This window comes from Camelina sativa, chromosome 1 (assembly GCF_000633955.1).
Source record: "Camelina sativa cultivar DH55 chromosome 1, Cs, whole genome shotgun sequence".
NCBI lineage: Eukaryota > Viridiplantae > Streptophyta > Magnoliopsida > Brassicales > Brassicaceae > Camelina > Camelina sativa.
The window spans coordinates 23,166,402-23,193,732 of NC_025685.1; the positions used below are offsets into that span (position 1 = coordinate 23,166,402).

The following is a 27,331-nucleotide window of genomic DNA, read 5'->3' on the forward strand; positions in this document are numbered from 1 at the left end:
CAAATGTACAATGAAGACAACAAAAGAGGAATTTTGAAGTACTAAAGCTGTTGTAAGCTACCTGCACCATTTCACTAACAAAGCTCAACCCACCCGGTCCAATGACTGATCCTGCCAATAGATACCCAGTAATGACCTGCCATAGAAGTAGTGTAGAAATTAATTGACGTTTGATCAGTCAAAAGCTAACAAAATCGTTTCCACAATGTTGGAAAGCTGAATAATCAGTTCTAACAAAATAATACTGAAAGTTACAAGCTTTGCAAAGGCAGTGTGTACTAACCGGTTGACCAGCACAAGCAAATGCAATTCCACCACAAGTGGCAGAAACAATGACGACGACCAAATCTGATATCAGCCTACAGATGTACCGTGTTAAGAGACGTCCCAACAAAAAAAACAGTAAGTTAGATACTTACAAATTATTATTGAATGAAGGACTTTTCTTAGGAATGCTAAACTGACCTTAAATCAAGCTGCAGTACAGGGTACTTGGATTTTGGATTGGACATTATAAAAACGTTGTCCTGGATTAAAATTACAGAAAAGTTATTTAACGCGAATACTTCTACACATGGCTGAATAATATATATACATTCTTCATACAATGTATAGACTATCTAAAGCTTACCTTCCTATCTATCAGTCTTGGAGTATCTTCTACGCCATTCTCGTTATCCAAATTAAAGAACGATCTAGAATAAAATCACTGTTATGTTATAGTTTTCTTTAGCCAGTGAAACAAAAGAAGACTACAGCGACTACTTGCAAGAATCAACTCCAAACAGGGTAAAAGTAAGCATAAGGAAGACTCACTTCTCCTCCTTGGTCTTGGTTTCATTTTTCTTTGGCTTAACTCGAGCAACGGTCTCTAGAACAGCCTAATGAGCATAACAAATGGCTTAATCAAAAGAAAAGACAGAACTGAGTAATGTGCTGATAGCAATAGGCCACAATGAAACTGGCGAAAATAAAGATTCGAAACTGCAGCTACCAACCTGCTGATCAGCAACACTATTATTGAAGCTTCCTGGATCAGGAACTGCAAAAAAACAAAAGCATTCCAGAAAAAACTGAAATGAGTTTATAATCAAATGCTAAAAGGCCATTAGCCCTGAGAGAAAAATCTATAACCTAGAAAGACAGAAACTTTCCAATAGATGTGAGAGCAAATTGAGAAAGAGAGAGAGACACTAGACCACTTATAGCTAAACCAATGATAAATCCCTAGTAGGGGAAGGATCAAAACACAAGCTGATCTCTGAAAACAATAACCCTAGCTCTACACCAAGCGTGAGAAATTGAGAAAATGCAGAACAAGGAAAGATCTAGCAGAGAGAGGGAGAGAGAACGAAACCTTCGTTCTGGTCATTCTCAGGAAACTCTTTCTCAAGTGCTCGATCGATCATATCAGCGAAACTATCCTCCTTAGGTTTGGCACTCGTCGCATTGGGCTCAACGAAGGTACCATTGATCTCATCACGCGTAACAACAGAGCCAGTCTCGGTATCGTCGGAGTCGGCGGAAAAAGCAAGAGAGAAGAAACTACAGATCAGAAGAAGCGTAAGAAGAAGAAGAAGCCTCATCATTTTTTTCACAAAGAATTTGCCAGTGTTGTTGTTGTTACACCGCCGCATCTCAGTGCTTGTGGCGCGGCGGAGCGTTAGAGAGAGAGAGAGAAAGAGATATATCTATATATATAGAGAGAGAGAGAGAGAGAGAGATCTTCGTGCGTGCTTCTTCTAAAAACTTCTCTCTCTCTTTCCGGTGGTTGGAGAACGAGAAAGCTGAAAGATTGAGAGAGAGAGAGAGAGAGACTGAAATTAATTTTTTTTTTTGGTTTTAATTTAGTGATTTAATTAAAACATTTTTATTAATTAATTATTTTATTAATAAGGCTCTGTTTGCTTAAGGGGCAAATGTTAATTAGTCTTCATCGACTCTGCTTCTGGAAACAAAAAGTGTGTAATTTTATTTGGTTTAGTGGTCGTAACCGAATCTTTTATGACACGCGCCTCCGTTTGCGCGTGGTTCTACGAATGATAAACAAAAATCATATATACAGCAAAGTGAAATTAAAAAGGGTAATTTTGCTGAATTTGCACATTAAATACTTATAGTATTATTTTTTTAATCAGGGTTGATTGTATATGTTTGGTCTCTTTTGGCTTCTTTAGTTTGGAGTATTTTCACCAAAATTCCCTTTCTTTTATGCTTCTTAAATCAGCCAATTTTTTGGTTGAACCCAACTTGGTTTATGTGTTTCGATTGATCTATATGTTAAAAAAAAACAAAAAAAAAGACATTACCATTACCAAAAAAAACAAAAAAAGAGATTAAAAACCTCTATTTTGATACGATTTAGAGATTTTAATTTATATAAATTCATTTAAATGCTCATTTTTGATAACGATGTTCATTTTAGGACTTGGAAAATTCTGCAACAATTTTTGGAAAATAAAAGTAATTTATGAATGTGTGGAGAAAAAAATATATACTGCTTCTTTTTATAGTAACTAATGAGTGTTGTTATCATCTTTTTTGTTATGAAAATTTTACTATGTGTCAAAGAATGTTGTTTTGTAATAATGCAACTGGATTAAAATTTCATCTTCATTAATTCATTTTATTAAGCAAAAAGACTTACGTTGTTAATTCTTACTTGGAATAATTTAAAATAAGCAAAAAGAATGTACATCGTAGTAAAATCAATAATTTAAAATATTATTATAACAATAATTATAAAATAACAAAAAGTGTTAGAATTTGTAGCTTAGCAGTTTGTACTTTGTGCTAATATCGTCAATGTATAATCATCACATGAATATAATGTAGCGAAAAAGGGAAAAAAAAAACATTAGATCGAAACTATATATAATCAAAGTTTGGATATAGCATGCTTTCATATAAGTTTTTGTGAGAATTTTGCTGGGAAAAGGGTAAATTCCTACCCAAACAACAGAACCGTGTGTTTTTCAACCTAAACTCTTACTTAATTCAAATTTACTACCTAGACTTCTAATTGTTACTCATATTCCTACATTGACTCAAACAGCGTTAGTCAACCGTTAAATGTTTTGATTAATTTGACACGTAAGCGATGATCACAACTCCTTTGATTCACGCCTTGTTTCTTCTACACTTATCCCTCACAGTTATCTTCAATCCTTGTTCACCATTTTCGCCAAGCACACAATGAAATAAAGAGAAAGAGAGACACGAGTAGACAGAAATCAAACTTACTAAAGAACCCTAATTGAAGATCTTTCCCCCAATTCAAAACACGTCGTTTTAACCTTTCATTCCAAACGACGTTGTTTTAAGGTTTCGAACTCAACGACCTTGACACATCATCGTTTACGTGTCGAATTGATCAAAACATTTAACAGTTGACTAACGCTGTTTGAGTCAATGTAGGAATATGGGTAACAATTAGAAGTCTAGGTAGTAAATTTGAATTAAGTGAGAGTTTAGGTTGAAAAACACATGATTCTGTTGTTTGGGTAGGAATTTACACTTTTGAAATAGTACGGATTGAAATTTACTCTTTTCCCGAATTTTGCTACCATTTGATTGGCGATAACTATGGAGATACGGTGCACCGACTCATGAGAGACTGCATCAAGGCATCAACTCGGAATTATCAATCTGAAGTTCTGAACCGTCGATTGTAAGGCATGAGTCAAAGATATTTGACAGTTTTTGTTATATTATATGATTTCTTTTATATAACATAATCCGCATCTACGTTATGATCACCCACTTTAATTCCATTTAGGTTATAAGATTTCATTCTTTAAAGTTGCGTTTAAATTGACGTAAGAAAAGAGTGAAGTTGACAAAAAAAAAAGGTGAAGTACTTAAAGTTGTATGAAGGATATAGTCTTGATCGGGCAAAGACCATACTGATATAGAAAATATCTTAAAATGGAAGAGAGACTCTTGGTGAAGTAGAAGCTTCAACATAATGGAGTTATTAAAACAATATAGATAAACTCTAAATAGGTCTTATGACCCCTTAACTAATTCAAAAACTTGAAAATTTTATACAAACGACATTAGATATCTTGACAAAATCATATATATAAACCCTTTTTGAATAATTCCAAAATGCTAAAATGAATTATTCGTTGTAAAATCACATCTACACGTACGCATGTTATAGATAGATAAAGTCCGTGTGTTCACAAACGATTAACCATCATTTACAATTATGTAACATATCAAAAGTGTAATGACGTAACATATTAACAACACCAAAACAAAAAGATTCAATAACAGTTTGCCATATTCTTCCTCAGACTAGACGAACAAGTTAGGTCATAGATAACTGAAAACGTCTTTGTAAATATATAATTAATTATGTCTTGGCCCATTTAAGCTCTCTAAAGGACCGTCATGGTTTTGAATACACCATGCACGAGTAAAAAGGATATTTGTGTCGGTGCTGATTTTTAGACTAGACTAACACAGATGATAATTCGGAATATTCGACGCTAAAAAAGAAAAGAAAAGATAACATTCTTTAAACACTACTATCACAAATTCTTTATAAGAACAAAGAAGTGATAATATATGAAACTTATAAAAATATTTATTCAAAACCGAGAGCGCCCATAGGAGGGGCCAATTCTTTGGTTAATTCTGCTTAGACCCACATTGATTTCTTTTCTATTGTCGGATGGAATATGGATGCCATCCATCAACCTGACCTTTTTTAGCCAGTAGTACTAAAATTCTGAATTATTTGGTTTTCTAGTAATCTTGAAATAAACAGTTTGAATATATACAGTACTTTACTTTCCCACAAATCTATTTTCACGTAAAATCAAATCCTATAAAGCTTAAGGATCATATTATCAATTTTATTAGTTGTCTATAGCTCCTCTCTAAACACAACAACTTAACACATTTTTCTGTAACACTAATCACGCTTAGAAAAAAAATCAGTGGAAACAAAAACATAAAAGAGACATGATAGGCTAGGTCCAGTGAATATGATATGAGTAGGGATAAGAAAAAGAAAAAAAAAACACTTTCCTTGTGAAGGAGAAAGAAAATTCACATTAATTAGGTTGCAAGAAAACATAATGAACTGACCAAAACACTTAAGAAATTATGAAAATTTGTAAAAAAAAAACTTTTGGTCACATGGTTGTATGGACTGAACTTGGACTTCTCTGCAATCCCTCTTGTTCATTTTACATTTCCAAAGCAGATTCTTATACATTTTTCTAATTATTTAAATTGGTACTAAATCGAGTGAAAAGAATAGTATTGGAAGAAACTATTGTTTTTGCCTCCAAGTAGGCACCTATGCCATACAGAAACAGAGTTTCAACTCTTCACTCCATTGCCTATAAATACTCTTTTCAGATTGCATTCAACCAATCTGTGTCTCAGAACAAAAATCAAAAGAGATGGTTTTTATCAAGGAGAGAGAGATGGAGATTCCAGTTATTGATTTTGGAGAATTGGATAGAGAGAACAGAAGCAAGACTATGTCACTTCTCGATCATGCATGTGATAAATGGGGCTTCTTCATGGTATGTATAAATATCTTTATGCAAAAGCCAGTGTTTTCTAAGATATGTCTACTGTATATCTTCAAAGAATTGGTGAATTTGCAGGTTGATAATCATGGAATTGATAAAGAGTTGATGGATAAAGTGAAAAAGATGATTAACTCTCACTATGAGGAGCATCTGAAAGAGGAGTTTTACCAGTCAGAGATGGTGAAAGCTTTGAGTGAAGGCAGAACTTCAGATGCAGATTGGGAAAGCAGTTTCTTCATCTCTCATAAGCCAGCTTCAAACATCTGCAAGATCCCAAACATTTCAGAGGAACTCAGGTAAAGTAAATAAGAGGTTGAATAGTTCCAAAGGCTTTACCATTTTACATATTTGCTGAGAGGGGGGAACTGATATTGCAGCAAGACGATGGATGAATATGTTTCTCAACTGCACAAGTTTGCAGAGAGGCTCTCCAAGCTCATGTGTGAGAATCTTGGTCTTGACGAGGAAGACATGACGAAGGCGTTTTCTGGTTCAAAAGGTCCAGCTTTTGGGACAAAAGTGGCTAAATACCCAGAATGCCCTCGTCCTGAGCTGATGAGAGGGCTGAGAGAACATACTGACGCTGGGGGAATCATATTACTCCTGCAGGATGATCAGGTGCCTGGTCTTGAGTTCTTTAAAGATGGGAAGTGGATTTCTATACCACCATCCAAGAACAACACCATTTTTGTCAATACCGGTGACCAAGTCGAGATACTGAGTAATGGGAGGTACAAGAGTGTTGTACACCGTGTAATGACAGTGAAGCAAGGAAGTAGACTGTCGATTGCTACGTTTTACAATCCGGCTGGTGATGCCATAATATCTCCAGCTCCGAAGCTCCTGTATCCAAGTGGCTTCCGGTTTCAAGACTACCTGAAGCTTTATTCAACTACCAAGTTCGGAGACAAAGGCCCCAGACTTGAGACCATGAAAAAAATGGAAAATGGACATTCAGCCTAGGAAGCATCTGGACTTTTTAATGCTCCCATAAAATTCTCCCATTTTTGCTTAAAACTTGTCTTCTTCTTGTGTTTCCCTTTATAAAGAAAATAACAGCCACGTTTGATTCAGCTTGTATACTACTTTATTCCTGGGATGATCAGTTTACAAACATGTCACCACTCTGTTCCATTAAAAAGTAAAATATAGTTTCCTCTTATGCTCTTTTGACTACACAAGCCTTGATGACAACTTTGAAATCCTTAACCGAGCCCATCAGAAACTTGTTTGACCTCTATCCCTACAGAACATCACCTTGCAAATGAAGTTTTTGAACCCATCCTTCCTGAATGCTCAATGGGAACACCAACACCAAAACTGGAATCTGGCTGGGGCAACGAAGCTCTTCTTTCGTCACTTTCACTTGACATGTTCCAAACCAAAGCTGAAGCAGGCTCATCAAATTCCTCAAGAGCCCCTCACCATACCAAAAAGAAGAGTTTTTGATCTTATGATTAGACAATGAGCTAGTATATAGACTCAAACTCTTCCAATTAAAACCAGATGAGGAAATAATATACTTAAATCAGTAATCTTGGTTTACACATTCTATCGAGCAGCTTGTGTGCATCAAATACCAATCCTCTGAATTAAAAAGCAAAGCCTACCTCTTGATCAGTACCCGACACTTCCCTCATCAAGCTTAAGACAAAATCGTGCTCCAAAACATCTCTAATGCTGNAAAAAAAAAAAAAAAAAAAAAATCGAACAATTGAACTCAATCAACGCAATCACACAAAGTCGTTTACGCCACGTGGTTAGTTCTCGTTGGTTTGATCAAGTACTTGCACAGAATAGAAGAATCTTCTCTTCGATATAAAGCAGTAACAACGCGCACAAACGCGCGTCTGTTGCACAAACTCGCTTTCAAAGCCAACAAAAAGTAATCTCGTGTCTCCGCGTGTCCGTCCATCCATCAGACCATGTGACATGATTCCACTCTTTAAAAACCCAAAAAGCCGGTCCGACCACCAGATTAACCCAGTTCATCTTAAAAGTGAAACTACAAATTATCCCTTTTAACCAGTTCACTTTCCATCATAAACCAAACATTTCTATGTTTAATTAATCGAATAAAATAATTAACCCACTCCCTTTAAATCAACTTCAAACCGGAAATTGAGTTTTCCGGACCGGAGGAAAGAACCGAACCTCGTTTTCTGTAAATAGGGAGTAAACAGAGGTTTCACACATCCCATCACCTCTCGAACCACCGACCTTCATAAGTCTAAAAACAGAGACAACAATCAGCACTCCTCTCACTCTCATAATTTCATTTTCATTCTATAAAAAAACAAACAAACAAAAAAAGCTCGAATCTTCTTCAAGTCAGAGAGAGAAAGAGAGAATTTTGATGGCGTTAGCGAATAACTTAACCGCGATACTGAACTTACTAGCTTTACTCTGTTCCATACCAATAACGGCGTCAGGTATATGGCTAGCTTCAAAGCCTGACAACGAGTGTGTTAATCTCCTCCGTTGGCCCGTCGTCGTCCTCGGCGTTCTCATCCTCGTCGTCTCCGCAACTGGTTTCATCGGCGCCTACAAGTAAGAATCCAAAGAACCATTTTTTTAATGAAATTTACAGAGAAAACAGAGTGAGTTGTGATTTACAAATCATAAAGATCTAAACTTTGAGCTTTCAAATTCAGGTACAAGGAGACTTTACTGGCGGTTTACTTGTGTTGTATGGCGATACTGATCGGGCTTTTGCTGGTGGTTTTGATATTTGCGTTCGTCGTGACCCGACCCGATGGATCGTATCAGGTTCCGGGTAGAGGTTACAAAGAGTATAGGGTTGAAGGGTTCTCGAATTGGCTGAAGGAGAACGTTGTGGATTCCAAGAATTGGGTGAGGCTAAGGGCTTGTCTGGCTGATACTAACGTTTGTCCTAAACTCAACCAAGAGTTCATTACCGCCGATCAGTTCTACTCCTCCTCTAAGATCACTCCTCTCCAGGCATGTTCTCTCTTTCTTCTTTTATTCTTTTTTTTTTCTTAAGAAACCCCCTCAACTTCTAGTTTGTTTGATTTGTCTCCCCCATAAATTTGTTTTTGTTTGGTGTATTGTGGTAGTTGTTATGCAACCTGTGGTTAATTAAAGTAGGTTAGGATTTTGGTAAATGAATCATATTAAGACAGTGTGAGACTCAACACTCAACAGCGACATATATTTTTTGGTAGTATTTTTTTTTTTCATATAGGAGTAACATTTTAGAGGGTTTTTGGTTTTATTTATTTGACTTTATGCAAAATTTTATTTAACATGATTTTGTCATTTTAAAGTTAAAAATTTTAATTTCTCTGAGTAACATTTTCGAGTAAAAAAGTGGAATTGTTTTTTTTTTTTTTTGTCTTTGTGCTTTAACTCAAAAAACATTTTATATACAGTATACTCCCGCAGTTAACCGAATTTGAATTGGTTGGTGATACTATAAAAATCATTAGGCTAACATTTTAGGTCAAAAATAATAGTGTTAATTGGATTAATAGTACCACAAATGCTCTTTTTATGCTGTTTTTGGACCCAAAAAAGAATCCAAGAAGCAAGACAGTTTTAACATGCTTAGCAACTTTAGGTATGATGCATTTTCATACTAATTATGATGCATTTACGAAATATTTAAGTCATTATCGCACTTAATACGTCCATAAGTCAAATAAAAGCGTAGTACACCTCTCTACATGATTATTCATTATTGATAGGTAACTTGTAAACTAACTTTGCTTGCTAAAATCTAGACTAAATATTCAAAGATTAGTTGACAGATAGTACCGTGACCGACTTTTTAAAGTTAAAATCTAGACTAAATATTGATCTTCCAACGAATCATTTTGGGTTTAATTAAGTATTATTAGATGATTAATGGAGATAAGATACGAAGTAAAAGAGAATGTTTTGTAAATCTCTAGATTATGTGAGACGTACGGTTTGTTCTTGTTCTTGCAAAAGAATAGAAAGAAAGGTCCATTTTTCAAAGGAGAAAAAAGTAAAGTATGTGGCTTATATCATAAAGTTACATAATTTCTCTTTAGCTTTTGTGAAGTCCAAAAGAGCATTGTTCTTATTCTTATTCTTTTTTTGAATAAGAAAAAAAAAATTCTTTTTTTTTTGGTTTGCAGCTTTTAGTTATATTTCGTTTTGTATATTTCCTTATCTTTGAAAAAACTAAAAAAATGGTTTCTGACCTAATTAATATCATGTATTCTAGTGTTGGAGTGGAAATTTTTCTTAACATATCGTAGTTAGTGACATTTTGTAATAATTTAGGCCATATGCAATCACCATTATTGAAACATATTTATGCCTCGTAGACTGGTGTAGAAGTTGATGGAGACCAAGTCCAAAAGATTATGTAGTAAGATATAATCAGAATTCAAAATTATACACTATCATAAGGACCCACCCATGCACCCACAATATGGTACATGATAAAATATGTTTTATCTGTTTATTTATAATGTTTGTCCTTTGTCACTTATCTCACTCACAAAATTCATTGATCCCATTCACTTTAGATAAGTCTTTTTATATCCCATCTCAAAACTTGACAAAATTTCCAACTTTTTCCGTTCAAATTTTTTTTAATTTAAATCAATCTTAAAATTAACTTTTATGTCTTTTAAGCTTGAAACATGGAGTGATTAAGGGTATATAGGAACTTTTTTTTTATTCGAACAATATATCGACCAAAGGAAGTAGGAACTGTAAATTCTTAGGTTTTTGTTATAATTGAATTAAGATATTGGTATTACTTAAGACTTAGTTGTGTGGGCAATAAGATCATCTAGTTTTCTTATCGTCTTACGAATCAGAAATTCCGGTAAATTTGTATTATATATCATCCAAACTATATTCCTTAACTAAATTTCTAGCAAGTGGTCATCCTAGTCCATTGTCACTGTAACAAGATTGGAACCAACCACTAATAATTAAATAAGCCTAGATGATGAGGTTTTGACATGAGTTATATATCGTTAGTCACTAGACATGCATTATTAAATATTGGGCCAATGATTTGATTCAATAATTACAAATCACAAGTCTTTGTCTCCATCATGAAACATAATAGATAATTATATCCCTCCCATGTTGTCCCACTTTCTTTTTCTTATTTGAATAATTAAGACGGAAGAAATAAGTAGATTTCTAGGAAAGAACTATACAATTTCTCTTCCTCGAGACAAAACCAAAATTTACTCATAAGGAATACGAGGATTATTCTGTGATAAAAAATTCAAGTGTTTTCCTCTCCTTATGTACTTTACAATAAGTAAGCAATTGTTTAGGTTTCATTGTTTTATATCATGATTGTGTTTTGTTTGCATTTTGTGTATACTTTTTTTTTATCCAAATTAAGAACCCATAACCTTAGCAAAAAATATTTTATTCGCTGTAAACAAAAACGCCAAACGCATATGGTAGAGTTTGTGTTTACATTGTGTAACATATTATAATTCTAGGTTTATATTACAGAAATGTGAATTATTTATGGTTTTCAATAGTAAACGTACGTAAAACTTGTGTTTGAAGCAATAAGAGCACAATATTTCAGAATACATATATAGGCCTATATCCATGTTACAAGATCATCTAGATATACATGTTCTCGCCAAGCTTATAGTATAGCACATATATAAGATATCTTTAAAAGGATCATCACATTTTAATTTGAAAAGTAACTATTTATTGTTCTTACATAAGGCAAAATAGTTTTGTTGTTTTCATATCTAATTATGACATTATGTTTAACGTTTTGTTGTTTCACAGTCCGGCTGCTGCAAACCACCAACCGCGTGTGGCTACAACTTTGTGAACCCAACCCTGTGGCTAAACCCGAACAACATGGCTGCAGACGCAGACTGTTACTTATGGAGCAATGACCAGAGCCAGCTTTGTTACAATTGCAACTCATGCAAAGCTGGTCTACTTGGAAACCTTAGAAAAGAATGGCGTAAAGCAAATCTCATACTTATCATCACTGTCGTTGTTCTCATATGGGTTTACGTTATTGCGTGTAGCGCGTTTAGGAATGCTCAGACTGAGGATCTCTTCCGCAAATACAAACAAGGTTGGGTCTAAAGTGTGTTTGTGTATAAATTTGTTTGTAGTAGTTGTTGAAAATATTTGAGTATTCGAAAATAGCTTGTGATATCATTTCTTTTCTTTTATGGATATTGTTTTTACGTTTCTGTTAGATTTGGTGTTGAAAAGACAGCAAAATTGAACTCTTACATTGTTTTGGATATGAGTGCTTTGGCTTTTTATTTTTTCACCTCTTTTTTCTTTTGGGGTTTCATTAGGTGGTGTTTAGAAGGTTGGGCTACTGGTTACTAGCTTACTGCCTCCAGGCTGTAAGCTTCCTGAATCGCAAGGCCAATGAATGATTTCTGTTGGTGATTATGATTGATGCAATTACGCCATCGAGGATATATATATTAATATATACATATAATGTTTTTATGCAAGGTTGAGTTTATGCTACAACATTTTCTTTTTTTGACATGGACAAAAAAAAAAGGTGATATTTAAAGTAAATTGTCACGAAATGTCTCTAGTTAAATCACAGTGATTGTTGGGTTATAGAGAGTTCTCTCAGTTTCTTCTACTAAAGAGAATCTTTAACCGTTGGTTAAAACATGATTATCAAACAAAGACTTGTCTTTTGTTTGGGAGCTCTCATCTTAATATAATCGAGAGAAATGTGTGTGACGTTCCCAACGATAAGAACAAACCATAATTGCTAAAGGATACAGAAGCTCTCTTTTAGTCCCGTGTACTTCTTTCTATCTTACTAACATCTTTTGTAATTAACTATTTTTCCTTGGATCTCAATCAAATAATTGTTAAATTAACAATACAGCAGACTTTTTCTCTCGACCAAGTTCGTCCTACCCGCAAAAAAACCAGTTTTTCCGTTTACCCTCTCCGGTGATCAGCGCTCTTCGCCATAACCGTGAGAGGGTCCCTATGCTCTGTTTATGTGTTTAGTTTTGTTTCTTGTTTGTGTTGCTCGGCTAGATCTGGAGGTTCGATGTTGGTATTGGTGTGCTCAATGAATGAGTTGGATCTTCACGGTGAGGCTTGCTCGGCGGTCTTTTGAGCGTTGTTTCATCCTCTCCCAGAATTTCAAAGAGAAGTTTTTTTGCCTTTGTCAGATCCGGCGTGATTCTGGTCTTTTAGGTGGTACTTCTCGTTTTGTGGCCATGGGTTCTTGTTGTCTCATGTCTGAGTAAGCTGATCTCCTCATATTTCTCCTGCATCTTTTTAGTGTTGTCTCATGTGAAGTGTTTAGTGTCGATTGCAGTCTTGTTGGGCCTTCGTTTGGGGAGCCATTAAGGTTGATTGAGGTTTTGATTTGTGTTTGGTTTGAGGAAGCGGTCAGAGCAGCCATGTTTGTGAAGGTTTCTGATTACAAGTAAGGATGATGATGTCGGATCTTAGATCAACGGTTGGTTTGGATAATAAATGCCATTGTGGTTTGCTTGTTCCTGTCTCAGATTTTGTTGCTAGTCTTGTTCTTCTTCGCTTTTATGCCGCAGATATGGGATGGCTAAGGATCCTTATCAGTTCCGTTCAGCCTTTGCCTTTTCTCCCAGTCCTTGTCTCCTTGATTCAGCTTGTGGTTCCTATTAGGCTCGGCTCCTTTCTTAGTAGAGGTTTCATGTTTAGTGTTTGGTTGGTAGTCTTCAAAGCTTGCAGTGTTTTCTTGCTCTTGGTGTTCGCGGCGTGTGTTAACTTTGAGAATTTTTGCTTTGCTCCTTGTCCCCGCCTTCATGATCTGTTTAGATATGATCGCCTTTTGAAGGATTCTAGTTAGACGTAATGAGACGCATCAGTCGTCATCGTCGCATCTGGGAGTTTGTTTGAGTCTCTATGAACTTCTATGAGTGCTCTTTGCTTGCCGGGTTATGATGTCCTTGTTCTCGAGAGATTGGCTCTCACCATGATAGGAGGAGGTAGGTGTTATTTACGGATTGGCCGTAGGCGGCCGTGGATAAACCGCATACGCAGGTGTTTCAGAAGAAGAAGTTTCTCGGCTATCTTTGGTTCTTCCATTTTTAAGGTCCTGCCTTGTTATCTCTGTTTTTGCTTAAGGAGTCGTCCTGTTACGATTTGGGTTCGATATTATTTGTTTGTATTTCTAATTCAGTTTATGGTTTCTCTTAGATAGAGCTTAGTTTCCGGAGATTTCTTTTTTCTGCGGCAGTTAACTCTGGGGACTTCTAGTTGTCCGCTGGCTTAAACGTCTCTTTTTTAGACATATGTAATCTACCTTTGGTTTCAAAACATGTTCTAATAAAATTCAAGATGACCAAAAAAAATAACACCGCAATTAAAATGTTTATTATTCCCTCTATCAAAAAAATATATAAACCTGTGCTGTCTTTAGCTCTACATTACAATTCATTCCTAACCTTAAAAATAATATTATCCGGAGATTTTTTTGTAAGTTTCGTAACGTGGTCGAAACTACTAGGTAAGTTCCTTTATCCACAAAATAGTATATTCAATTCAAGACGAGCTTTCTTAGACCACGATTTTGACATTATGTTACAATAACATGCATGTTTCTTGCATTTTTCGTAGTTTGCATAAAAGACTAAAAGAGTATCCCATTCGGTTTAGTTAAAACCGAAATCTTATATATTTTACATTTAATTTAATTATAAACCCAGATCAACAATCGTATGCCTAATCCTTTTTGTATTTGCTTATATATTTTTTTTAAAACAATTTTGAATATGGTTTTTATAGATAGTCATCTTAGCTATTTTACATTATTATGAAATTTACAAAATTGAACCGAGTCCGAGACCAAACCGAACCAAACCAATTCAGATACTTCATTCAATTGCGTAATGTAGTTTCCATACTTTTATAATCTATAAATAGTTTTGTTTCACAGAGCATTCCATTTCATAATCCTCCTCCCCGTTTCCCGGATCTCTCCTATCTCAAAAAAAAACCCGACCCATTTTAATCGATCCAAACCGGGTCAACCCAAAATGGATAAGCCAAGCTTCGTCATCCAATCCGAAGAAGCTGAATCCGCCGCGAAACAACTCGGCGTCTCCGTCCTCCAGCTCCTCCCTTCGCTGGTCAAACCAGCTGAATCCTACGCTCGAACTCCGATTTCAAAATTCAACGTCGCAACCGTCGGACTCGGATCATCGGGTCGGATCTTCTTAGGCGTCAATGTCGAATTCCCAAAGCTCCCTCTCCACCACTCAATCCACGCCGAGCAGTTCCTCGTCACCAACCTCAGGCTCAACGGCGAGCGTCAACTCAAAAACTTCGCCGTCTCCGCCGCACCGTGTGGTCATTGCCGCCAGTTCCTTCAAGAAATCCGCGACGCGCCTGAGATCAAAATCCTGATCACCGATCCAAAAAACTCCGCCGATTCCGATTCCGCCGCCGACTCAGACGGATTCTTACGCCTCGGAAGCTTCTTGCCTCACAGATTCGGTCCCGACGATCTTCTCGAGAAAGATCTCCCTCTTCTCCTCGAACCTCACGATAACGGTCTCGTTATCTCAGATCTCGACTCGGTCTGCAACGGAACAATCGAGTCCTCCGCCGATTTGAAACAAACGGCTTTGGCGGCGGCGAACAGATCGTACGCGCCGTATAGTTTGTGTCCGTCGGGAGTCTCGTTGGTGGACTGTGACGGGAAAGTGTACAGAGGTTCGTATATGGAATCGGCGGCGTATAATCCTAGTTTGGGACCAGTGCAGGCGGCGCTGGTTGATTACGTGGCTAACGGTGGTGGAGGAGGTTACGAGAGGATCGTCGGAGCGGTGTTGGTGGAGACAAAAGATGCGGTGGTGAGGCAAGAGCAGACGGCGAGGTTGTTGTTAGAGACCATATCGCCGAAATGCGAATTCAAAGTGTCTCATTGCTATGCAGCTTAAAACGAGAGAATCATTTAATTATCTCAACGACGAAAACGAATAAAAAAAAAAATGTCACTTCCCTTTTTTATTTCATACACTATAATTGTTGAAATTGATGTGTGCTTCTCTCAATGATGTGGATAGATTTAAAAATAATGTTTATGACACATAAGGTAAGAGAATAAGATAAAGTTTTTTTTATGATTATTTTAAATGTGGATTCTAATTTATTTCTCAATTTTTTTTTATCTTATTTTTTCCTTCTGGTGTGAGTTGTGAAAAATCAAGATTTTTTAGATGAGTTGGTTTTTATATCGAATAATTTATATATATATATATATATATATATAATACAACATATTTTAGTAGGAAACCTAAAAATATAAAGTCTCTCAAATTTCTAGTTATTTTCAACTTTTAACATTTACAACATAAATGCTAATACTATGTTAACTTATCTCAATTCAAAATTACTCTAAAATATATTAGTATTTAACAATTTATAATATATTAATATCTTGAATTAAAATAAAATAAAATGAGTTTTTGGAAACAAAAACCAAAAGCTCACTTTAAAGTTTAAAATACTAGTCTACTACTGTCATAATATTGTGTTAAACTGTTAGTAAAGTTAGGTTGCAACTCGGTTCTTTTATGTTCGCAGAAAGGCAAAAATAAATGTACATATTTTGGTGCCTTTAATTTATACATTGAATTTGATTTGTTGGAGTAAAGGTTCCAAATAGGAATTGTATGAAAGGAGAGAGTATAATAAAGATGATCCACCAAGCAACTCCCTACTATGAGACTATGAGTGGTGAACAATGAATCTAACTATCTAAGATCTTTAGATTACTTGATTTCATAATGAATACTTTTCAGGGATAAAAAGCTAAGAGCATACATTTTTAGCAGGAATCCTACATAATTGTCTAGTTATCTCTAGACAAAAAATTGGGAAGTTGGCAGAAGTAACACAAAAAAAAAAACTTTAATTAATTCACTAACCATTCTAACCATGACTTTATAATATTCTTTGTATTTTTTATAATAATGACAAATTTGCCCATTGTACACTATAAACAGCTACCACTCTCTTTTACATACATAGTCACGTGCATTCTCTTCTCGTTATATACTTTCTCATTTTCTCTTCTCCTTTAACCTCTATCTTTCTTCCTTTATTTTCTCAATTTTCTTATCTATCTTTCATTAATTTACTTATAGTTTACAATAAAATCTATTGTATACAAATTATTTGTATTTCACAATCTCACTTAAAAATTGACTTTTTCTTTTATGTTTTTATCTGATTTTTTTTAAGTGAACAACTTTAACGCAATATGTAATTAACATTATGTATTTATTTCTACTATATAGAATATAATAACATTTTATTATATTTTTTAAAATAGATTCTATTTATTTAATCTTCATGTAGTCTAATTTTAGCATACAACGTAATTCGATAGTTTGAGTTCTCAATATTGTATCTCTTAGGGTATAATATCATTTTTTCGGAAATTCTTAAACTCGACAAGTTAAGTTTCATATATTATATGTTTTCTAGAAAACAGCTTGTTTCACATTTTTCATTTTATTATATATTATTTCATTTCATATGTTCTATTTATAAATATTTTCTGTTTTGTTATTATTTTAGTTTAGTTTAGATTTCTATAAAAAGTAGTATAGTATAACATTTATATTCACATAGATTCTATATAGTATTGTTTGTATCTTACTTACATTATAATGTTTCTTATTCCGCATGTGTTTAACTTGGCTTGTTGAGTTACTTAAGCCATATTTTTTTTTATGTTATAGCATTTCTTTTTCAAAATATATTAAACTTGTCTATTTGGGTTCTTTATGTATCTTGTAGGGTATAAATTTTCTCTTTACGTTGTCTGTTTCACTTAACACTTTTTAAATAACATTACCACGACCATAATACATTTATTACTATTTTGTATAGTTTTATACTATTTCATTTGTCATATGTGTAAATCAAAACTTCTTTTATTATTTTTTTACTTTGCTAAGTTTGTGTCTGTTTTAAAAAATTCAAATCATGATATATAGAATAGAAAAACTAGATTTATTTTTATAAATATTATAAATTGAAAACAACATTTAAAATAATAAATATGAAATCCAGTGAAAGGGTAAAAAAACAAAAAAAAATATTTAAAAAAATAGTTACAACATTTTCTCCCTCCTCTCTCCCATGTCACCCTCTCTTTCTTTTAGTTGTTGCTCCTTGCGCGTGTAGTCCACACAAGGTAAATTTGGTCATTTCTCCATATCCAGTGGTTATTTGCTTTGTTTTTTTTTCAGCTAGTATGCTATATTCTTTGTTCATTTTTTTTAATTGGTTACCCACCAAATTCGCCTTGAACACAATTAAATTGTAAATTTAATATGGACCATAAGTAGCCCAACTAGTGAATTAATAAGCCCAATATCAGAAAACATTATCTAGATACTTTACGTTGATCCGTCAGATTACTTACAATCGGACGGTCCAACCGTTCCCACGATTCACAATTAGTGTGCTTATATTACGTCGTCGTTTTCCCTTTTTTTTTAAGACATCTCTCCGTTGTTTTCCTTTTTTGTTGTTTCCTCTACTTAACCACAAGAACGAAGACTTCGATTTCGTTTCTCTCTGAAAGCATAAGTTAGACGAAGAAGAAGAAGGTGACAACAATGGCGTACGTTAGTATGGGTGAAGCTCACAGGCGAATCACTGAATACTTAAACCGTTTCTGCGACGCCGTTTCGTACCAAGACTCTTCTACACTTTGCCGTCTCCTCTCTTTCTCTTCCAATTCTCCACCTCTTCTCTCACTCGCCGACGCACTCAACCTCTTCCAGGTACATTAAAATTTCTCATGATTTCTCCTGTTTTAATCGAGACCCATGATGTAAATTATCAGCTTTAAACACACTAGGATAATGTTTTTTTCGCGATTAGTGTGGTAAAGTTTGTGGCTTTTTGTTTCGATTTCAATCTATGATGCCTTACAATATGTTCCAATTGGGGTACTCGTATATTTGAATTTAGGGCTCAATAGAGTAGGAGCATAATCCTACGATAAAAGCATGATCTTTATATTAGCAAAGTTTGTACCTTTTAGCTTCAATATCAATCTAGGATCTTTAGAGTATGACTTTTCCAATTGGGTCCTCACACTTCATCAATGAGTATGAAAATTTTGAATTTCAGGCCGTGAAAGTGTCTCCCTAATTGAGTTGTTGTATTGAAACACTCTGTGTCTATGGTTGAGTTTATGAGTATGGTTTTTTAGATTTAGCGTTTGAAACTTTCGGGATTTTATATGTAGAGAGCTTTGAAAGGGCTGAATCCTCTGAAATTTCCTTTCTTTGACTGATACAGGACGCTAGCGGTTTGATTAGACAGTCTGATAAATTCTCTGAATTCGGCGAGATTCTGGCTCATTTGTTTCGTTCTCTACAAAGTTACCGAGTTGGGAATTTAGTTGAAGCATACCTTGCTTTCGAGAAGTTTGCCAAGTAAAGTATTCTTGTTCCCCTCTGCTCCTTTACTAATGTTTTATTTGATTTCAGGGTTTTACCTGTTGTAGGATAGATAAGCTCTATATTTGCGTGTTCCCAATGACTGATATTTGTTGGATTCTATTTGTGCAGTGCATTTGTTCAGGAGTTTCGTAATTGGGAATCTGCTTGGGCATTGGAAGCTCTGTATGTTGTTTGTTATGAAATTCGGGTTCTTGCAGAAAAGGTAGTATCTCATTCATATGTCCCTTTTTGAAAATTTTAATCTTGTTTAGTTTCGAGGATTCAGTTCTGAAAGCATGATTTTTTCCAAATTGAAATACAGGCTGATAAGGAGTTGACTTCTAATGGAAAATCTCCTGAGAAATTAAAAGCAGCTGGATCTCTTCTTATGAAAGTTTTCGGAGTTCTTGCTGTAAGTTGTCCCTTCAATATATATCTTCAGGACTATTAGTTTATGTTTGTGTTCAGATTCTTTTTCTGGGTCCTTATGTAGTTTTAAACTGTAGGGGAAAGGTCCAAAACGAGTCGGAGCACTATATGTGACGTGTCAATTGTTCAAGACCTACTTTAAGGTGATGTGCTTTATGGCTACAGTTTGATATTTCTGAGTTGAAATGATTTTACATCCAACTAAACATGTGTCCCTGATTTTGTATTTCAGCTTGGAACCGTCAATCTTTGTCGAAGTGTAATAAGAAGTATTGAAACTGCTCGGATATTTGACTTTGAGGAGTTTCCAAAAAGAGACAAGGTTTAGTGCAATTCTCCGTAAACAGTTTTAGTTTTTGGCCTCCCTATTCGGTTATTAATTATCTTCTCTCTTATTCACAAACACCAGGTCACATACATGTATTATACCGGACGATTAGAAGTCTTCAACGAAAATTTTCCTGCTGTAAGTCACTAAGAGATTTTCTCATTCTTTCACCGTTCATTTTGTTGTGTCAATCGAAATATTGATGGTAATATTCAATCTTTTCTTTGGATCTTGCAGGCGGATACAAAGCTATCATATGCTTTGCAATATTGCAACCCCAAAAGAGAACGGAATATAAGGTTTGATTGTGGTTTTACTCTTGCATTACTTTACTCTTGCATTGCGTTGCTTAATCAGCTTATGTGGCTTTTGTGTATCAGGATGATATTGAAGTATTTGATACCCGTGAAACTTTCAATAGGAGTTATACCGAAAGATGAGCTCTTGCAAAATTATAATCTTCATGAGGTAACAACTTTACTTTTTGTTCTATGAAATTCTCTTCAATTCCACGTCAAACTTATTTCTCATCTGCGGGTGATATTTTATCTCTCTTAATCTAACTTCTCTACATGTCCAGTACACAAAGATTGTGGAAGCTCTGAGAAAGGGTGATCTCAGGCTTCTCCGGCATGCTCTTCAAGAACATGAAGATCGGTATGTATTTCTTTCGACATCTTGGTTTTCTCATCTACATTCAAATGATAAGTCCTTGTGGTTACTTAAGTGCAATTAGCGTAGGCTGCTTGTAGTGGATTGTAGCTGTGTTGATAGCTCAGTAACAATTGGTTAGGTAGAGAGCTAACAGGTTAAAAGAAATATGGGGCAGAAGGTTTGGGATATTCTGGATTTGTTTAGGGGTTGGGATTTGGAATTGGTTCGAGTATTGAGATGCTTTCGTTTATTAAATGACTCAAGTCTCTCTATCATGGATCTAATAAACTCTTTGTACAGGTTCTTGAGGTCGGGTGTGTATCTTGTCTTGGAAAAGCTAGAGCTCCAAGTGTACCAGAGACTCATGAAGAAAATGTAAGCAAGATTAATATATAACACAAGCTTATCAATCCACGCAAGATTCTCGGATTACTTTAGTTTCATAACTCTTTATTAACAAATTTTCTTTTCAGTTATATTATCCAGAAGCAGAGTGATCCAGCGAGAGCGCACCAGCTGAAGCTTGAAGTGATTGCCAAAGCATTAAGATGGCTAGAAATGGACATGGATCTCGACGAGGTATCTTATACATTCCCATCCTATACATTGCTTTTGATTACTAGAAATGAATTCTATAAACTGAAAAATATTGGTTTTTGTTGCAGGTGGAATGTATAATGACGATATTGATATACAAGAACCTTGTGAAAGGTTATTTAGCCCACAAGAGCAAAGTGGTAGTTCTAAGCAAGCAAGATCCTTTCCCTAAACTAAACGGGAAGCCGGTTGGCTCATAGATTATATATATTAATATATATGAAGTACAATCACGAGCAATCCCTGCGAACTGCGGGCTTATTTTTGTTGTTGTATCAAGAAACCAATATTGCTTAATTTCATTATTGTTTTTATTGATGATATCGTCTAGTCGATTTTATTTAGCAAAAGGAATGCTAGAAAAGTAATAAGAACTTCTTCTACCGGCTTAAGCTTGTATATTTCTTTATCTTTTTTACATCAATGAACACAAGAGCTAACACAAGAACGAAAGCAACAGAGAAGAATACCTATCCGTGGATATTTCATCAAATACCAAATTTAAAAATAATAATAATTGAATGGAAAATTAAGTAATTAATAAGTTATGTATCCATGAGATTTTAATAATAATAATAATAATTAAATGAAAATTGAAGTAATTGATATGTTAATGTATCTTTTTTTTTTGTGGACTAGCAGAAGGAAAGACAAATTTTCATACATGTCAACAAAAAACAATGATGCAGCTATAATCTATGTGGCTCATCCATCACTTCTGTTAGTTTTTTTTAGATTTCAATATACATAAACAGTAGTACATTTGAAGATGACAAAATAAACGTTAGGAAGAAGAGGTTTCTTTAGCAAAAAGAGAAAAAAAAGAAGAATAGGTTAACCCAAAAAAAGGAAAAGTCTCTCAAGCACGTCTTTTGCTGAGACGCCATGAGTTAGGCTCGTGGTAACGGTCATACAAAGGCTCAATGCGTTCTTGGCGCTTACGCTTGCTCATTTTCGTTGGGTCAGAGACTTTGAAGAACCTTGGAGCTAACTCAACAAGCCACTTTGGGTCAATCACAGTTACTTCCCTCATGTACTCTTTGGTGGTCATCACAAGATCATGATATATAACCCAGTTTGGTTGTCTCTGGAAGAGCGCGCTGCTCGGGTGTATATACACCGGTTGATTCTCCACTAGTGTCCTGTAACCTTCCTGTGGATCTTTCCTTGCTACATGGAAGAAGAATCCTGCCGTGATTGCTTTCCTTATCTTCGTGAAATTTTTCCCCGCACTCACCACATCTAGTTTATACTTGTCCATAATGCTTACAAGTTGTTTCCTCACATCTTGAGCACGTCGTAACGATCTTGACTGTATGAAATTTTCAAAAATTTTCAAAACACCATGGACCTGACAAGTTTCTTGCCTTCCATGCCTCATATACAGCCAGTAACGTCAGGTGATCACCCTCGGGCTGGAAAAACTTTGCCCGTTTTTGGTCAGCCTGAGCTTGCTTCTCCCTCGGTCTATAAAATATGTTGCCCGTCTGGATCATAGCAATCAAGGTTAAAATCTCATCGCTGCACCCGAGATCCACACTTGCTAGCAACATTTTAGAAAGCGGCGGTTCAAGAGGAAACTCTGCCATTCTTCTACCAAGCTTCGTCAACAAACCTTCTTCATCCAAAGCTCCCAGGCTGTACAACTGTTTCATTGCAGAGATCAATGCTTCTCGTTGAGGTGAATCCATGAAGTCAAACGATATCAGGTCATTAATACCCATGGATTTCATGGTAAGGCTTGTCATTCCAAGATTAATTCTTTGGATTTCAGGGATTGATGTAGAAAGCATCTCATTACGATATGCGCTCTCCGTGTAGAGACGGTAACATTTCCCGGGGCCAGTGCGACCAGCACGTCCAGCTCTTTGCTTTGCCGATGCCTGTGATATTGGAGTAATGACTAACGATTCTAGCCCTTGCTCTGGATTGTACACGTTCTGCTTTGCAAAACCAGGATCAACAACGTAGTATATACCATCTATTGTTAAAGAAGCTTCTGCAATATTTGTAGCTACGACCACTTTGCGTTTACCAGGAGGTGGAGGATCAAATATTCTAGATTGCATTTCACTAGGAAGGGCACTGTAAACTGGAAGTATGATGAGTTCAGGAAAGTTTTTGCCTAGACCTTTCATTCTCTCGTATAGAGATTGGCATGCAGAATCGATTTCTTCTTGACCAGTCAAGAAGACGAGAATGTCACCCTCAGGCTCAGTCAAGTGAATCTGAAGGACTGTGATCAGAGCTGCGTCCAAGTAATCTGCTTCTGGCTGTTTGGTATACAGTATCTCAACAGGAAAGGTTCTTCCAGGAATGGTAAAGATGTTGCAGTTGAAGAAGTAACCTGAGAACTTGTCTGCATCCAATGTGGCAGACGTGACAATCAGACGAAGATCAAGTCGACGTTTCATCAGCTTCTTTAGAAGACCAAAAAGCACATCGGTGTGGATTGTCCGCTCGTGAGCTTCATCAAGCATGATTACAGAGTATTGAGAGAGGTTTTCATCAATCAGAATCTCTCTAAGAAGCATACCATCAGTCATGTACTTGATCACTGTATCTGGTCCAGTACAATCCTCAAACCGAATCGCATACCCTACCTCCTCTCCTAAACGACAACCAAACTCCTCGGCTACTCTCTTGGCAACAGACATCGCAGCAACCCTATGAGGCTGAGTACACCCGATCTTTCCCTTTGTTGTGTAACCTGATTCCGCAAGGTACTGAGTTACCTGTGTTGTCTTTCCAGAGCCAGTCTCACCAATGACCACCAAAACTTGGTTATCATGCACAGCTTGTATAAGTTCTTTTTTCAACTTGTATATCGGAAGGCTCTCCCTTTGCTCCTGAATAGAAAGCTTAGATCTCTGTCCAAAAGTAGGAGTTTTTCCAAAGGCATCCTTCTTCCACTCAGGCATGTCATAAGCTGATAACCCAACACCTCTAAGCTCTTGAGCAAGATGCCTTTCACCAGTTTCAGGGATAGGGTCTTCCCATGGACGATTCAGATCCTTTGGGATTGAGTCAAGCATTGTTCTTTGCTGCTGTTCCCTCATTTCTCTCCTCTCCTTGGTGAGGGCGGACTGAAGTGCAGCTGCGCGACTCAAGGAACCCTCTGGATTTTTCAAGATCTTAACCGGAGACATGTCAACAGAGTAACTAGTTTGCCCTTGTAAGAAAGCAGGTTCGTCTTCATTCATCTCAATCTCAATCTCAACTTCTTCTTCAGCACCTTCCTCTACATAAAGCATCCCATCTCCATCCTCATCAACTCCTCTCAAGACACCAGAGGCAATCAACTGTTTCGCGTCCCACCTCTCAGGAGAGCTCATCTTCTTCATTAATGGCCTACGTGAAGAAGGTGCAACATCATTCTCCTCTACAATCCTGATTCCCGAAATCCCAGTACTCTTAGTTACTACTTGTCCATCCTTCGTTCTATATGAAGGATTACTCCTGGATGTATCATCTTCTTCATCTGAAGGCTTCCTCAGAGGAATCAAATCTCTACCCGTATTCTGATCAACATCCTCACCTTCCTCTCTCTTCTTCTCAGACTTAGGCTTCGGAGGATATATCGCGTGGATTACAGTTAACAACGACCGGACGAAGTAATCAGGCATCTCCGCGCCATCATCCTTAAGCTTCTTATCGAATTCATCTACAGTCTTGGAGTGGCGACCGAGATCGATGATGAACTCTGCCAAAACTTTCTCCGCGGATCCTCCTAGATGCGTTTCTAACTCGTTGCAGACATTGGATACGAGAGATAGTGATTCAATTTGTTAAGCCCTTCTTTCTCCATTGCCGAAATCGAAAGCAATCACAACGAGAGAATCCAACAAGACGAACTGGTTTCTAGGGTTTCTTTGTTTAGACCGACAAGTTATGTATTCATGAGATTTAAACAATACTTATAAATAACTAGAAATTTAAAAAATAATTAATTCATGTCTCCCAATATAATTTTTAATTTAGCCATTTCAAAAAAAATACCAAAAAAAAAAAAGAAAAAAATAGTTACAAAATTAGGGAAATCTCTATTGAAAAATAGAATTGTTCCTTTTTACTTGTCTCGTGTTTCAACTCTCTCTCTCTCAGGGTTTTAGCCTTTGGTAAATAGGGTTCCGCAAAGTCTTCTTCTCTACGATTACGATTACGAGAGGATGGAGAAAAATTGTGGGTTTGCTTCACGAAACCGGATCAAAAGAAGTTGTGGTCTTGTGCCATGGATTCAGATCGAACAAGGGCAACACCATTCTCAAGAAAACTGCTATTGCTTTAGAGAAAGAAAAGATCAGCTCTTTTCGTTTCGATTTCTCTGGTAACGGAGAGAGCGAAGGCGAGTTCTACTATGGTAACTTCAACAGCGAAGATGATGATGATCTACATTACGTTATCCAACACTTGTCTAACAAGATGAACCGTGTGGTTCCTGTGATTCTCGGGCATAGTAAAGGAGGTGATGTTGTTCTTCTCTATGCGTCAAAGTATCGTGACAACATCCGCAATGTGGTTAATATCTCTGGACGTTTTGATCTCAAGAAAGGTATACGGCTAGGAGATAACTATCTTGAAAGGATTAAGGAAGAAGGATTCATCGATGCTGTAGAGAGCAACTCTTGTTTTCGTGTTACGCAAGAGTCTTTAATGGATAGGTTGAACACTGATATGCATGAAGCTTGTCTTCAAGATTGACAAAGATTGCAAAGTATTGACGGTTCATGGTTCGAATGACACGATTGTCCCTGTTGAAGATGCCAAGGAGTTTGCAAAGGTATACCGAACCACAAGCTGGAGATTGTGCAAGGAGCTAAATCATGGTTACACCAACCATCAGGAGCCATTGGTTGCAACGGTTGTGGAGTTTATCAAGACAGTGATTCTTGAACAACAACTATCTTTGGGAGATTGCTCATCTTCATCATGATGTTACATTCTTGCCGTTTGCTTTTTCCTTTTTGTTCTAGTAGTACTCTTCCATTGTATGAGCAGAAGACAACATTTTTTTTTGTCCATAAAGTCTTGTTTGATTACAATAATTTACGTCTTATGATTATTATACAAGCAGAGGCAGAGATCATTTATTATCAGAAGCATCCCTTGGTGATTGGATGCTAAGACAATGCAGCTACCGTAGTGGACCTAGTGGTCACTGTAATCAAACCCAACACCACCAAGATTTAACACATTTGCTACGCAACACTGATAACACTGAACCAAAAAAAGACCCTTATCTCAATTCTCTCATTCTTACCAAATCCAGAGATAAATCAACATAAAATTTACCAGTCTTAAAGCTGCTTTACGAATTTCTCACGAGAGACGAGACCTCCACAGTCAGGATTGACAAAGAATGGAGGGTCTTCGCAGTTCGTGGATCGGATGATGACCTGTGGAGATGCCAACGTCATACCAAACCACGAGCTGGAAATTGCGAAAGGAGAATCATTGTTATACTAAACATAGAAGTCAAATAGTTTGAACAGTTATGATATTTATAAACCCTTAGTTACATTCACTGCATTCAATCCAGATTTGGATATGTATTTTTCGGTTTTTTAAATTACGATGAAGGGGGCAACATTCAAATTCTACAGCTTCTAACTATTTGGTTTATGTTCCTGGAGAAGAGAATGTTATATTCAAAATTGACATTTTGTCACAACTGAAATCAATTGATGAAAACCATGAAAGTTTTGAAAGAGAGTATAGTTCTTGAAACAAAAAGTTCAATGGAGTACAATACAAAACTACGCGTAAATGCTTTTAAGAGATTTCAGACAGAGACTGGGGTCTTTCAGGCAGGTAGCTCAGACGGAAGTGTGTTCTGAATGTTGTAAGGCATTAAGATGTTGAAACCATCACCAGCAGTTGATATGATCATCACCGGAATCTGGTTGTGCCAGTGAAGTTCCTTCAAGTCCTTTTGTCCCTGGGGTTCCCGATAAATAAGGTTATCAGACCAAAAAAAAAACATGGATCAAACAAACAAACCCGAGGCAATGATGCTTAAGTAAAAACATTCAATCTTCTTTTACCTTTAAGAAACAATAATAATGTACAAGATCCACTTCCGCGGCAAAAAAATAAAAAAAATGCTCATACATTTAAAGATTTCACACTCGAGAAACAGAGAAACAAATCGCACTTCCTCTGGGATGAGAAAATAAAACACCAGTGAGGGACAAGAGACTTGGCGGTTTTACAAGACGGCTGCAGATGGAGCCTTCCCCAATGTGTTCCACAATATATAATCCCCTGATGTCACCTGTTAACGCACACATATTATGTACGAGTCTATTTATCAACCATTTCAT

General features: G+C 36.1%; 6 protein-coding genes, 2 long non-coding RNA genes and 2 pseudogenes across 18 annotated transcripts in view; 5 read left to right on the forward strand and 5 right to left on the reverse strand.

Annotated features, from left to right (window-relative positions):
* The window catches only part of LOC104702640 (K(+) efflux antiporter 4-like), a 5,725-nt gene extending 3,911 nt beyond the window's left edge, over positions 1-1,814 (reverse strand). The window contains exons 1-7 of the mRNA XM_010418537.2: positions 1,358-1,814; positions 999-1,042; positions 817-881; positions 632-695; positions 466-527; positions 284-359; positions 62-136 (exon numbers count right to left, since the gene is read on the reverse strand). Coding sequence (XP_010416839.1) covers positions 62-136; positions 284-359; positions 466-527; positions 632-695; positions 817-881; positions 999-1,042; positions 1,358-1,637 — 666 coding nt within the window. The 5' untranslated portion in view covers positions 1,638-1,814. The remainder of the gene's footprint in view (positions 1-61; positions 137-283; positions 360-465; positions 528-631; positions 696-816; positions 882-998; positions 1,043-1,357) is intronic.
* LOC104702698 lies at positions 5,050-6,079 on the reverse strand. Its single transcript, XR_754077.1, has 3 exons — positions 5,892-6,079; positions 5,724-5,818; positions 5,050-5,392 (listed from the first exon to the last, which is right to left on the reverse strand). It is a non-coding gene; the product is annotated as an uncharacterized LOC104702698 (long non-coding RNA).
* LOC104702691 (1-aminocyclopropane-1-carboxylate oxidase 1) lies at positions 5,302-6,717 on the forward strand. The gene is made up of 3 exons (XM_010418596.1): positions 5,302-5,546; positions 5,631-5,851; positions 5,933-6,717. The coding sequence occupies exons 1-3, from the start codon at positions 5,421-5,423 to the stop codon at positions 6,516-6,518; spliced, it is 933 nt and encodes a 310-aa protein (XP_010416898.1). The 5' UTR covers positions 5,302-5,420; the 3' UTR covers positions 6,519-6,717.
* Positions 6,504-8,330, reverse strand: LOC104702665. Of its 10 annotated transcripts, none has more exons than XR_754074.2 (5): positions 8,227-8,319; positions 7,952-8,099; positions 7,710-7,785; positions 6,813-7,235; positions 6,537-6,648 (listed from the first exon to the last, which is right to left on the reverse strand). XR_754074.2 is itself a non-coding variant. In XM_019229411.1 (4 exons), the coding sequence occupies exons 1-4, from the start codon at positions 7,754-7,756 to the stop codon at positions 6,515-6,517; spliced, it is 360 nt and encodes a 119-aa protein (XP_019084956.1). In that variant the 5' UTR covers positions 7,757-7,785; the 3' UTR covers positions 6,504-6,514. The 10 variants fall into 10 exon arrangements, 1 of the variants encoding a protein (XP_019084956.1); XR_754073.2 differs by having other exon boundaries at positions 6,813-7,498; XM_019229411.1 differs by lacking the exons at positions 7,952-8,099; positions 8,227-8,319 and having other exon boundaries at positions 6,504-6,594; positions 6,813-6,975; positions 7,166-7,235.
* Positions 7,761-12,106, forward strand: LOC104702650 (tetraspanin-2). 2 transcript variants are annotated; one of them, XM_010418555.2, is made up of 4 exons: positions 7,761-8,105; positions 8,210-8,516; positions 11,328-11,628; positions 11,861-12,106. In XM_010418555.2, exons 1-4 carry the CDS (start codon positions 7,912-7,914, stop codon positions 11,869-11,871), a joined length of 813 nt encoding a protein of 270 aa, XP_010416857.1. In that variant the 5' UTR covers positions 7,761-7,911; the 3' UTR covers positions 11,872-12,106. The 2 variants fall into 2 exon arrangements, with proteins under 2 accessions (XP_010416857.1, XP_010416849.1); XM_010418547.2 differs by lacking the exon at positions 11,861-12,106 and having other exon boundaries at positions 11,328-11,827.
* Positions 14,472-15,661, forward strand: LOC104702703 (cytidine deaminase 1-like). Its single transcript, XM_010418617.2, has one exon. The coding sequence runs from the start codon at positions 14,567-14,569 to the stop codon at positions 15,470-15,472; it is 906 nt and encodes a 301-aa protein (XP_010416919.1). The 5' UTR covers positions 14,472-14,566; the 3' UTR covers positions 15,473-15,661.
* On the forward strand, positions 18,046-21,391 carry LOC104702712 (enhanced ethylene response protein 5-like). The gene is made up of 13 exons (XM_010418625.1): positions 18,046-18,334; positions 18,858-18,994; positions 19,130-19,223; positions 19,323-19,412; positions 19,507-19,572; positions 19,662-19,751; positions 19,839-19,895; positions 19,995-20,056; positions 20,138-20,225; positions 20,338-20,414; positions 20,712-20,786; positions 20,885-20,990; positions 21,077-21,391. Exons 1-13 carry the CDS (start codon positions 18,167-18,169, stop codon positions 21,206-21,208), a joined length of 1,242 nt encoding a protein of 413 aa, XP_010416927.1. The 5' UTR covers positions 18,046-18,166; the 3' UTR covers positions 21,209-21,391.
* LOC104702723 lies at positions 21,868-24,429 on the reverse strand (annotated as a pseudogene).
* On the forward strand, positions 24,705-25,941 carry LOC104711151 (annotated as a pseudogene).
* Positions 26,690-27,310, reverse strand: LOC104702732. Its single transcript, XR_754086.2, has 2 exons — positions 27,053-27,310; positions 26,690-26,946 (listed from the first exon to the last, which is right to left on the reverse strand). It is a non-coding gene; the product is annotated as an uncharacterized LOC104702732 (long non-coding RNA).

Bases quoted from the DNA above. Each gene is read 5' to 3' on its own strand.
- LOC104702691 (XM_010418596.1), top strand. From the start codon at position 5,421: ATGGTTTTTATCAAGGAGAGAGAGATGGAGATTCCAGTTATTGATTTT. The intron at 5,547-5,630 runs GTATGTATAAAT...GTGAATTTGCAG, and splicing joins ATAAATGGGGCTTCTTCATG to GTTGATAATCATGGAATTGA. The intron at 5,852-5,932 runs GTAAAGTAAATA...CTGATATTGCAG, and splicing joins AACATTTCAGAGGAACTCAG to CAAGACGATGGATGAATATG.
- LOC104702665 (XM_019229411.1), bottom strand. From the start codon at position 7,756: ATGGGATGTGTGAAACCTCTGTTTACTCCCTATTTACAGAAAACGAG. The intron at 6,976-7,165 runs GTAGGCTTTGCT...TGGTATGGTGAG, and splicing joins TGTCGGGTACTGATCAAGAG to GGGCTCTTGAGGAATTTGAT. The intron at 6,595-6,812 runs GTGATGTTCTGT...TTCTTTATAAAG, and splicing joins TCAAAAACTTCATTTGCAAG to GGAAACACAAGAAGAAGACA.
- LOC104702650 (XM_010418555.2), top strand. From the start codon at position 7,912: ATGGCGTTAGCGAATAACTTAACCGCGATACTGAACTTACTAGCTTTA. The intron at 8,106-8,209 runs GTAAGAATCCAA...TTTCAAATTCAG, and splicing joins GGTTTCATCGGCGCCTACAA to GTACAAGGAGACTTTACTGG. The intron at 8,517-11,327 runs GCATGTTCTCTC...GTTGTTTCACAG, and splicing joins CTAAGATCACTCCTCTCCAG to TCCGGCTGCTGCAAACCACC.
- LOC104702703 (XM_010418617.2), top strand. From the start codon at position 14,567: ATGGATAAGCCAAGCTTCGTCATCCAATCCGAAGAAGCTGAATCCGCC.
- LOC104702712 (XM_010418625.1), top strand. From the start codon at position 18,167: ATGGCGTACGTTAGTATGGGTGAAGCTCACAGGCGAATCACTGAATAC. The intron at 18,995-19,129 runs GTAAAGTATTCT...CTATTTGTGCAG, and splicing joins GCTTTCGAGAAGTTTGCCAA to TGCATTTGTTCAGGAGTTTC. The intron at 19,224-19,322 runs GTAGTATCTCAT...ATTGAAATACAG, and splicing joins TTCGGGTTCTTGCAGAAAAG to GCTGATAAGGAGTTGACTTC.